This window comes from Schistocerca nitens, chromosome 4 (assembly GCF_023898315.1).
Source record: "Schistocerca nitens isolate TAMUIC-IGC-003100 chromosome 4, iqSchNite1.1, whole genome shotgun sequence".
Taxonomy (NCBI): Eukaryota; Metazoa; Arthropoda; class Insecta; order Orthoptera; family Acrididae; genus Schistocerca; species Schistocerca nitens.
The window spans coordinates 406235845-406248114 of NC_064617.1; the positions used below are offsets into that span (position 1 = coordinate 406235845).

The 12270-nt window shown below is 44.9% G+C and overlaps 1 protein-coding gene across 1 annotated transcript in view; it reads left to right on the top strand.

Moving 5' to 3' along the window:
• LOC126251787 (translocator protein-like) overlaps positions 1-11547 on the top strand; it is a 34148-nt gene extending 22601 nt beyond the window's left edge. Inside the window, exon 5 of the mRNA XM_049952414.1 lies at positions 11121-11547. Within this exon, the coding sequence (XP_049808371.1) occupies positions 11121-11300 (180 nt within the window). The 3' untranslated portion in view covers positions 11301-11547. The remainder of the gene's footprint in view (positions 1-11120) is intronic.
• The last annotated feature ends 723 nt before the right edge of the window (positions 11548-12270 follow it).

Here is a 12270-nt window from a genome sequence, read left to right on the forward strand (position 1 = left end):
AGAATTTAAAGTGTTCCTGGACGTAACGTACACACTGTATTTTGCAACCATTACTTATTAAAGTAATAGTTTGGTAAGATTCACACCGGTCAGCATCTGCCTTCTATGGAATTGGAATTATATTCTTTCTGAAGCCTGAGGGTATTTCACCTGTTTCATGAATCTTGCTCACCAAGTGAAAAAGTTTTCATGTCTGGCTTTCTCAAGGCTATCAGTAGTTCTAACAGAATGTTGTTTAGTCCAGGGGCCATGTTTTCTCTTAGGTCTTTCAGTGCTCTGTCAAATTCTTCTCACAATATCATATCTCCCATATCATGTTCATCTATGTCCTCGTCCGTTTCTATAATACAGCCCTCAAATACATCTCCCCTGTGTAGGCTCTCTATGTACTCATTCCACCTTTCAGCTTTCCCTTCTTTGCTTAGGGCTTGATTTCCACTGTGCTCTTGATATTCATACAATTATTTTTTCTCCAAAGGCCTCCTTAATTTTCCTGTAGACTGTTTCTATCTTTCCCCTAGTTATATATACCTGTAAATCCTTACATTTGTTCTCCATCCATTCCTGCTTAGCTATTTTCCATTTCCTGTCAATCTCATTTTTTAGACATTTTTATTTCCTTACACTTGCTTTATTTACCGCATTTTTTATATTTTCTCCTTTCATGAATTATATTCAATATCTCGTGCATTACCCAAGTATTTCTACGAGGCCTTGTCTTTTTACCTATTTGAACCTCTGCTGCCTTCACTATTTTGTCTCTTAAAGCTACCCATTCATCTTCTACTGTATTCCTTTCCCCTGTTCTAGTCATCTGTTGCCTAATGCTCCCTCTGAAACTCTTAATAACTTCTGGCTCTTTCAACTTATCCAGGTCCCATCTCCTTAATTTCCTACCTTTTTGCAATTTATTCAGTTCCAATCGACATTTCATAGCCAACAAATCTGCCCTTGTAAATGCCTTACACTATGTAATCTGGTTCCAAAATCTCTGTCTTACTCTGTGCTGAGGTGAAGAAATATTAACATAAACTTGTATTGATCCATTTTATGTAATAATGTCATGTCATGATGAAAATGGGAAATATCTTCGTTGCGGACCTCAGCAGCTTTGCATTCTTTCATTCATTTAGCTTCTGAAGGGGAAACCTCAAGTCCATGATTGCATTTAATGATAGGTTCCTTCTAACACTTTTTGCTTTGTTTTTTAGGTCAATGCAATCTCTTCTTGAATTGGAATTTTCTTCCATCAGAACATTCTTTGAACTGTATACCATTTTCAGAATCACAAGAATCATCATACATTCTGCTTCGGCTTGCAATACTTCTTTGTAGATGTACACATGAGCATCAAGTGAATACTTCTTTAAAAGTAAACTGCAGGTATTTCTACAACAATGAAGTCTGGCTACAACTCTATTCCCACCAAATATCATAATGGCAATGAGTAACATCACTTAAAGCAGCCTGCATTCTCCATTATTGTTAATTGCTTGCTGTGGAAATAGAGCAAAGGCACTAGAGAGTACTTATATTGCATCTGTCGACTTTTGCTGTAGCTCTAAGAATGCATATATCATGTTTTGCTAAAAATCTCGTGATTTGGATTGTTCATACACACTTCAATACCCCCCAGGGGCTCAGCATTCATTTGCTGAGTACGGGCTTGGCGACCCCGGGGTCCTGAGCTGGGGACTGGTCTGCGCCGCCAGTCTCCTGTCACCGTAACCCCCGGACATGCTTCAGCGACCACCGTATGGCGCGGCGGTGGAATGTTGTGTGCTGCGGGGAATGGTAATCTTGGCTTGACCGCCTGGATTGCAAGGAAGGCCAACCTCTATTAAAAACCCCTCAATCTTACGGTGTGCTCCGCGCCTATGAGATGCATGGCTGTTGGGGTGGAACAGTCGCAAGCAGGCAACCTCTGGGGCACCTGCCGCACCCCGGTTGTATACGGCTAACTCAGGCACACGGGGCTCTGTCTGAGCGGACCTTTAGTTCCCTAGCTGCTCGTGGGACCGCAATGGACCCTTCGACCTCTACATTTCCCCCTACCAGTGGATTGGGTGGGCCACTGGTAGGAAAACACACCCCATCGAAAAAGCGACTTCGTGCTGCGAGTCCTCCCGCTCATGGTGTTGCTAGAGATTTATCAGACTGTCGTAACAGAGCACATGCTGATAATCAGAATGTGTTTTTGATTATTAAACAGAAGGAGGGTAGTTTTGAGAGGGTTTCTCCCTTTTACATCCACAAGGGTCTTGAGGGAATTGCAGGTACACTGAAATCTGTTAAGCGACTGCACAATGGTACTCTGTTAGTTGAGACTTCTAGTTCCCGTCAAGTCACTTCTCTTCGGAAAGCAACCTGTCTCGGAGAGTACGCTATCGAGACCGAGCTCCACTCCACTTTGAATTATAGTAAGGGTGTTGTGACATGTAGGGACTTGGTGGATATCTCCACAGATGAGTTAAAATCTGAGTAGGCTGACGAAGGTATTGTTGACGTGCAGCATATTATGAAACGAGTCGATGGGGACCTGGTCAAATCCGACTCGTTTATTCTCACGTTCAGTTGTCCGAGACTCCCAGAGCATGTTAAAGCGGGGTTCTTACGTTTGCCAGTACGACCATATTTCCCCAACCCAATGCGCTGTTTTAAATGTCAGTGCTTTGGGCTTACGACGTTGGGGTGCAATGGGATAGCCACTTGTGGTAAATGTGGTCAGCCTGCCCATGAAGGAGCCGATTGTTCATCGCCTGTGAAGTGCGTGAATTGCTCTGGGAGTCACCCTGTCTGGAGCCGGGTCTGCCCTATATATCTCGACGAACGGAAGATCCAGGAGATCAAAACATCTAAGCGCATTCCCTATGGTGAGGCCAAGAAGCTCTTTAAGGCCATGCAACCTCCTGTGTTTACGACATCTTTCACTTCCGCTCTGAAAAAACCGGTCCAAATGGCCACTGTTGCTACGCAAACGGAGGTTGCTAGTGTTAGCGCTAATACCTGCGTTTGCCAGTGCACTTGTGCTGCTGCGGTTGTTTTGAAACCTGCGGCTCTCCCTGCAACGTCGGACAAGGCCGTGGTTGCTGACATTGGGGTACTTCCTGCCTCTTCCCATATGGCGCCTTCTGCCCAGGCGAGTAAAGCTCCAACTGCTGACAAGGCTCTGCATTCTAAGCCCCCCAAAACAAAGACGCCGAAGGTGAAGGTTTTGCCACCTGAGGAGACTGGTCAGGGTCGGTCCGATGACGAGGCCATCGTACTGTCTGACATCTCCCATGGGTCGTCATCGGAGCTGATGGACATTGATGTCGACCGGGGGCAATCTTCTCGCCCCAGGAATAAATCTCCGGCCAGTACGGGCTCTCCTTCAAAACACAGAGGCAGGGTGAAAGTTCAGCCACCCTGATCACTGGCTCCCATATTACAGTGGAACCTGAATGGGTTCAGGACGCATGTGGCCGAATTACAACTCCTTGTACGAGAGTGCCCTTTGTGCTTATGTCTCCAAGAGACACATTTTCGGGCCACTGATGCTCCTTCTTTACGGGGCTATACCGTACATCGGAAAGATGATCTGACGGGGGGAAAGGGCAAAGGGTGGTGTTGCGGTTTTTGTCCGTGACATGCACCCGTCCTCTGAGCTCCCTCTCGTTACAGACTTGCAAGCAGTTGCTGTTGTCCTTCTTGTGGGTCGGAGGCTCACGGTCTGTTCACTTTACTTACCACCTCAGGATGCGATAGACTCTGAGGCTCTCGCAGATCTTATTAGCCAACTCCCCCGCCCATTTCTTCTTCTGGGGGACTTCAATGCCCATAATGTCTTATGGGGCTCTTCGACTACTTGCCCCAGAGGTCGCATTCTGGAACGCCTCATGATGTCTGAAGAACTGTGCATCCTCAACTCTGGTGCTCCCACTCATTTCTGTACTGCTTCTGGGTCGTCATCAGCTATTGACCTTTCCTTTTGCTCTCCAGCACTCGCGGATTCTGCTCTGTGGGAGGTTGCTGCTGACCTCCATTCTAGTGACCACTTCCCCCTTTGGATTCGCCTCCTGGATGAGGCTATGGCATTACCAGTGCCACCCCGGTGACACCTCTGCCGAGCTGACTGGACACTTTTCAGCCAACTGTCTGTTTTGGAACACCGTGCCAGCGTCCACGAATGGGTAGACCGTGTTACAGCCATGATCTCCCACGCTGCTGAATTGTCAATCCCCGGTCATCTGGTCATCCCAAGAGGCGTCCTGTCCCTTGGTGGACCACTGAGTGCCGCTCAGCCATCCGAGCCCGCCGTGCAGCTCTGCGCCGCTTCAAGTGCCGTCTTTCAGCTGACAATCTTGCGGCCTTTCGGGTGGCAAGGGCCAAAGCGCGGCGAGTGATTAAAGAGAGCAAACAACGGTCATGGCAATCGTTCTTGAACTCCATCTCCCGCTCCACTAGTTCTACGAAAGTATGGGAAGCCATCAGGAGGATTTCCGGGAAAATCGGCCATCTACCTGTCACGGCATTGCTGCATCAGGGAAGTCTTCTCACGGCGCCGAGAGACATTGCCCAGACACTGGCCATGCATTTTGCGGCATCTACTGCCACTATTAACTGTGATCCAGATTTCTGCCACTACCGCACTGCCATCGAGAGGGGTCACTTGGACTTCCGGTCTCCAAATTCTGAACCCTACAACTGCCCCTTCACAATGTGGGAACTGGATTCGGCGCTGTCTGTGGCTCATGATACTGTGCCTGGTCATGATCAAATCCGGTACAGCATGCTGCAGCACTTGTTACTGCCTTCCAAGGAAGTTCTCCTGAATTGTTTTAATATCATATGGTTATCCGGCACGTACCCTCACTCGTGGAGGGAGGCGATTTTGATTCCCCTCCTCAAGCCGGGAAAGGACCGAACGCATCTCAGTAGTTATCGGAGTATTGCTTTGACGAGCTGTGTCGGGAAGACGTTGGAACGCATGGTCAACCATCGCCTGGTTTGGCTGCTCGAGACCAGGCAGCTCCTTAGCCCCTCTCAGTGTGGCTTTTGGAGATGTCGATCAACTATAGACAACTTGACCCTGCTTGAGGCGGCCGTCCAGCAGGCCTTCCTACGTAACCATCATTGTCTAGGTGTATTCTTTGATATTAATAAGGCGTATGACACTACTTGGCGCCGCCTTATCCTCAATCAACTCCATCAGTGGGGCTTTCGTGGCCGTCTCCCCATCTTCATTCGGTCCTTTCTTTCCCGCCGCCTCTTTCGATATTGGGTTGGTACTGTGTTTTCTGATTTGTACGTGCAGGAGAATGGTGTTCCTCAGGGAAGCGTTTTAAGTGTCACCCTCTTTGCCGTCACCATTAACAGTATCGCGTCCACAATCCGGAGTCCTGCCCAGTGCTCCTTGTTTGTGGACGATTTTGCTGTTTTCTGTTCTTCCTCTAGTCTTGTCACTGCTAGTCGGCAGTTGCAGCTTATGTTAAAGCAATTAGAGGCATGGACTGCGAAGACAGGTTTTACCTTTTCTGCAGACAAATGTGTGTGTGTGTGTGTGTGTGTGTGTGTGTGTGTGTGTGTGTGTGTGTGTGTGTGTGTGTGTGTGTTTTCATTTTAATCGTTCTCGACGTCTTTTTACCTCCCCTGAATTGCGTCTGAGGGACACCATACTTCCTTTTAGAGACACTGTGAGGTTCCTGGGCCTCACTTTTGATTCCAAGTTGTCGTGGTTGCCTCACCTTAAAGACCTCAAGATGCGGGCCCTGAAGGCACTGAATATTTTGAAGTGTCTGAGCCATCGGTCCTGGGGAGCAGATCGGGCGCGTCTGCTGCAATTTTATAGGGCTTTCGTCCGATCACGTCTTGACTATGGTTGCACGTGTATGGGTCCGCAAGGCCTTCGTATCTGAAGATTCTTGACGCAGTACACCATGAGGGTATCAGGCTGGCCACTGGTACGTTCCGTACTAGTCCCATCCCCAGCCTGTGTGCTGAGGCAGGGGAACCGCCGCTCGCCATCCGGCGGAAACTCCTCATGGTGCGGCGGGTGTGTCAATTCCTTGCCTGTCCTACCTCCACTGCGTACCCTGCCATTGCCCGACCGCCTATGGAACGTCTCTTTTCCAGTCGTCCCAGGGCAACGAGACCATTTGGGATTCGTGCCAAGCATTTGCTTGCGTCCCTTGGTGTGGAGCGTGTGGCCCCCCAACGACTGGGTTTTACTCGTCTCCCTCCCTGGTTGCTCCAGAGGCCCAGCGTCCTTTTAGACTTGTCGGAGTACCGGAGGAGCTGCACTCCTGAGTTTGTTTTTACCTCCTTATTTTCCAATATTTTACACCAGCATCCGGACCATGTACCAGTATTTACGGATGGCTCTAAACCGGGGGACTCTGTTCGTTGTGCTGTTGTTTTCCCTGATCGAGTCGTCAAGTTATGGCTTCCTGCGGCGTTTACCATCTTTGATGCCGAATTGTTTGCGATCCTGCGGGCATTGGAGCAGATGAGATGTGTTCCCAGTCGTAAGTTCCTCATCTGTTCTGACTCCCTTAGTGCCCTTCAGACCATTCAACACTTGTACCCAGCGGATACGTTCGTCCAGAACATCCATGATGCCCTACTCCACCTGCAACGGCAGGGGAAGGAGGTTTCTTTCTGCTGGGTGCCGGGGCATGTGGGTATTAGGGGCAACGAACTGGCGGATGTGGCTGCCAAAGATGCATGTTCCTTCCCTCACGTTGTTGAATGTGCCGTCCCCCTCCATGCTGTTACCTCCCTCCTGCGTTTTCGTGTTTTGCGTAAATGGGAAGAGGAGTGGCTGATAGTCGGTGACAATAAGCTGCGTCTGGTCAAGGCCACCACGCGGCCATGGCGTACGTCCTACCAGTCATGCAGGCGGGATGAGGTTCTCCTCACTCGCCTCCGCATCAGGCACAGTGCCTTCACACATGGTTTTTTACTCCGGCGGGAGGATCCCCCAATCTGCAGTGCTTGTGGCGTCCAGATTACTGTCCGCCACATTTTACTTGACTGTCTTTTATTCTCTGACCAGAGGGCGGTGGTTTCTTTGCCACCGGATTTGCCCTCTATTTTGCAAGACGACGCAACGTCTGTGGTTAAGGTTTTACGGTTTTGTGTCCTGTCCAATTTGTTGCCTCGGATTTTAGGGAGAGGGTTTTAATGTGCTGCTGGATGACTGGCTCACCCAGATTTTAGGTAAGAGGTCCACTAGTCACGAATACCTCCTTGTTTCCCTTCGGTTTCTGTCCTCCCTTCCTTGTGTTTCCTTTCCTTTTTTAGTTCATTCCTTCTCCTCTTGTTTTGCCTCTGTATGTGAGGATTTGGAACTGCGTCAGGTCTGTGTCTTTTAGCTGTTCCCCTTGTTCGCTGTCCGTCTTAGTCCCTTCACTGCATGTGTTCCTGTTTTTCTGCGTTTGGGCGCTGATGACCCCGCTGTTTAGCGCCCGTAAACCTCAAACACACACACACACACACACACACACTCTTCAATAGTAGACTTTTGCTGAAATTGGATCAGGGGTTGATGTAAAATGTCAACATTATTCCATTACCCTGTCTGATACAATTTTGAAATTTTTTGCCTATATTGAGCTTTGAAAAAATGCTCCTCAGTTAGATTGGAAATGAAATGAAATGAAATGAAATGAAATGAAGTCCCATGCTTCTTTACAGAGCGTAGGGGAACGATGCGGGAGACCCGCACCGCCTTACTAGGCAAGATCCTAATGGAGGTGGTTTGCCGTTGCCTTCCTCCGACCGTAATGGGAATGAATGATGATGATGAAGACAACACAACAACACCCAGTCATCTCGGGGCAGGAAAAATCCCTGACCCCGCCGGGAATCGAACCCGGGACCCCGTGCTGGGAAGCGAGAACACTACCGCGAGACCACGAGAGGCGGACCCTCAGTTAGATTAGGAAACACTAAAAGTAATGGATGAGTTCAGCCATTTGAGCAACAAATTAATTGACAATAGCCAAAAGTAGAGAGCATGTATAATATAGACTGGCAGTAGCAATAGAAGTGTTTCTGAAAGAGAGAAATTTTGTAACATCGAATGTTAATTACCGTGTTAAGAAGTCTTTACTGGAGTCATTCATATTGAGTGTATCCTTGTCTGGAAGTAAAACATGAATGAAGATTTGTTCAAACAAGAAGAGGAAAGCAGCTTTTGAAACGTGGTGCTAAAGAAGAATGCTGGAGATTATATGGGTATATCGAATAAATAATGAGGTGATACTGAACTTAATTTGAGAAAAAAGAAATTTATGGGACAACTTGAAGAAACGGATAGCTTGGTATGGTGCATCCTGAAGCATCAAGGGATCCATAGTCTGGTGGAAGGATGTGTGGGCCAAAAAGTCTAGTGAGACCAAAGCTAGAATACGGTACACAGGTTCAAATTGATGTGGGTTGCAGTAGTTATGCAGAGATAAGAATGCATGTTGATGATAGACCAGCGTGGAGAGATGCATCAGATCAGTCTTCAGACTCAAGAACACAGCAGCAGTTGTAATTAGCTGATGATGTAGTTTTCTTTTGGCTTGGTATTCTTTTATATTTTCTTTCATAATTTCTCTTTTTATAACTTCCATTGCATATCCATTGTTGTTATGCCACTGTTAGTTTTATAATTTCTATTTAATTCAACTTTAGTTAAACTGTGTATGAGCATTTACAAATATGCTCTCATGCGCACTTAGCCCCAGTGACAATAAGTGAAAACTCTCAAGACAGAAAATTCAGACAAAACCAACAACTGAGCCAGACGGGAAACCCAAGAAGAGTTATATATTCTCTGCAAAAGTCTCTGATTAAATGAATCGGATCATAGTGTTGACTGTAGTTATTCAAATAGTGTTTTTATGATTGTTATGTAAATTTCCCAAATAAATTTGCTTCTGCAGATTGCACTGTGTTTAATTGTTTGATTAAAAGTATGTCAGCTAACAGGTTAAATTTAATTAAAAAATAATCTTTAGTTACATAACGTAACAAAATTGTAGATGTATAGGTGTTTTTAGGCTTTGTCTCAGTAAAGAATGAACAAGGACATACACCAGGGTCCAGAAGTATGAAGTATGTGCTGAATGTTTTGTAGCCAGGGTTCTGGAAATTGGGGAATAGCAGGGAATTTAAAGTGTGCCAGGGAAATTTGAAAGAAATACTGGAAGAATCTCATTTTTGTGTCAGTAAATGAAATCATTTGTTCACTGAGATGTCATGCATCATCACTGGGCGCAGCTGAGTATGTGTGCCGTTTCCCTACTCCCTCATTCTTACTGAATCTTCCCTTTCTACCACTCCCCTCAGCTTGCAGTCAGTGCTGCCACCACTTCTTGCCGTTAGCCTAGCAGCTGCCGATGCGAGGCAGAAAGGTGAGAGAAGTGGTTTGCTAGTCTCTGATTCTCAGAGACCGTTGATGCAGTGGCCAGAGACGGCAGTCATGAGTGCTTGAGTTGTGTCTGAGTGATTGTGTGAATGTGTGTGTGCTCTCATTTTCTGACAAAAGCTATGGCCAAAAACTGTGATTCTTTCCTATGTGCCTGTCTGCAGCTCAGCAATCATATTTATGGTGAGTTGCTACCTATCCTCATCAGTATTGATTCTCGGAGTATTCACACAGGTTGTCTGTTGCTTTGATCACTGCAGTCTCATTTCATCAACATGGTGTCTGAGGCATGTGAATGCCTGGCCACACAAGTGAACTTCCATGACAGACCAAAACCACAGGCTAATTCTGGGAGTATCTCTAACGGATCGGGCCTGCCGATCTGAGGCCCATCATTTCCCACTAATGTGCTGAGCCCTGCCAATCAGATCTAGTCTCACTGATCTGCCTGCAGGTCAGCTCTGTTTGTGTGCAGTGTAATACAGTGGATTTTGCAGTTTATCCATGTACCGAGGAGTGTGGTGCTTCCCAGCGGGCCGGGGCCGTGGATGATGAATTTCAGGAATTGTGACTGGCTCATTGCAAGTACATTGCACAGTGTGGCATTTTATAGACATTTTATTTATTCTAGTACATTTTGGCACTTTGAAAGTAGTTTACACATTAGAAAGAATGGATGATAAGAAGAAAACAGTGGCAGTCGCTGGCAGTTTTTATGCTATGTACTCACGTATTTCTTGAAAGAAAAACCACACAATACCTGTAAAATAATAGACATAACACAGAGGGTAATAACCGACAATAACGAACGTAGTAGAAGTAACGTTTTATTGGCAGTCACCTATAGTGTTGGTTTACACAACTCTTCGCTGCCCACTTTTTTTCTGAGGTTATTTCTGAAATCGGTGAAGTATTTTAAATATGTCTTGCGACTGTAACAAAATGCATATTTTTGTCTCCAAATGCATTTTGTTTTATTGAAATAAAATAACACCAGTGATCTTAATGAAACATATATATCATTTGGCTTGTTTTCTCCATCTAAAAACAGTTCATTACAAAAGATGTTTATGCTGATACTTAAGATTTCTACTTACACGTTTAGAAATACAAAAGTCCTTACATTTTTTTGTTGGCTTATGTCTTTACTTACCCTTGAGATGACAAAACTTGTCGTGTAAAAATGCTAAAACTAGTCATGAAATCGGGGAAGTGTCGGGAAATTTCGCTTGGGGAAACTTGAGGCAACCCTGGTAGCATTAGGTAGCCAAGTCAACTTTTGAGAAGATCCAGATAGATCTAACTAGCAGCATTTAAAAACGCAAGTCATTGGACTCCTGTTTATATTAATTAAAATTTGCTGGTAATAAGTAGGTTTTGAATATCAGATTAAAATGAATGTTTTACATCAGTATGTTTTATACTGATATAAAATTGTATGTAGAACTAGTTAATTATGTATCAAATGGAACTTTGGTGGTGGTGGTAGTAGTACTGAGTGATTAAACCTGGGCAACTCCATTGCTTTTGTTTATAGAAATAAGTAAGTAAATAAATAGAATGGGCCAGATTTTAGTCTGAAAATTATGTAGTGCATAAAAGGTCATGTCCTGACTAACCGAAATGTAAACTACACATCTTGGCCACATATAGTTGTGTGTGCTTTCCTGTTGTTGTGTACTTGTTAGTCTCATTTGTTTCCCTCTCTTCCTTGCAACAGAGTCTACTAGAGATTGGTGTGCTGTGGGGAAATGCTGCTGCTTGTGGCTATTATTTCTTCAAAATTAACCCGATTGCTGGATACATTTTCATTCCATACATGGCATGGCTCACACTTGCTACAGCTCTGACTTACCGTGTTTGGAGAGATAATTCCAAGGAAAAGGAAGCCAAAGACTAAATGTTTCCAATTGTAATCACAGACATGGCTTGCAAGCAAGACTGCATCAGCATGTAATATAAATTTGTGATTGCTCTCATTTTCATTGTCAGAGTTCATGTTATTTGTACTGTGAAATATTTAGAATAGTTGTAATTTTAGAAACACCTATGCAATGTAATGTTGTTGTGCCTTTATATATGAATTGTTGTATTGTTGTGGTTACTACAGAATATCTAAAAATTCAAAATATATTTTGTAAACAATTTTTCTTTGTTGGCCCTTTTATCAGTACAAAATCTACATGGTTAAATACGTAAAAATTTCATTGACCTAATGTGTTCCAAGAGCACTGTAAAACAGTAGTAGTACAATTTTCAGTACAATTAGCTGAATTATCAGTACCTGAAATAACACCAAGCCTTTCAAATACAAATGATTGCACTTAATCCTGGAGTGGTCACGTGGCATCTGACAGACGCTAGCTGCACTGCATTCACTCACTGTTCAACCGATACTCTGGCAGACGTGCGGTACCATCTTCTTTTCAATTTACTAAATACAGACATATTCAGCTCATCAATATCACATTAGTCGCTGTAGTGTGTTGGAGAGAAGAGACTGTTTCCAGAGCTGCATCACTGAAGTCTACGACGCCATGCGATCTTTGCCATTCAGATCCAACATGAGTTTGTGGAAGACCTACAATTTGGAAAGTGAACATCATAGGGAAATTGTACTCCAACTGTTGCTCAAGGAAAATGATGAATCAGATGATGAGTTTGATATTTACATTGATGTGGAAGAAGACAATGTGGAAACAAGAGAAGATGATTCAAACACTGAGCAAGATGCGGACTCCAGTGAGAGCGACAGTGATGATCATGTTGACAAATGTTTTCTAGGAAGAAACAAATCCACAAAATGGTCAAAAACATGTCCCCCCTCAAAAATGTTCGTACTCTATGACAAAACATTGTCACTCATTTAC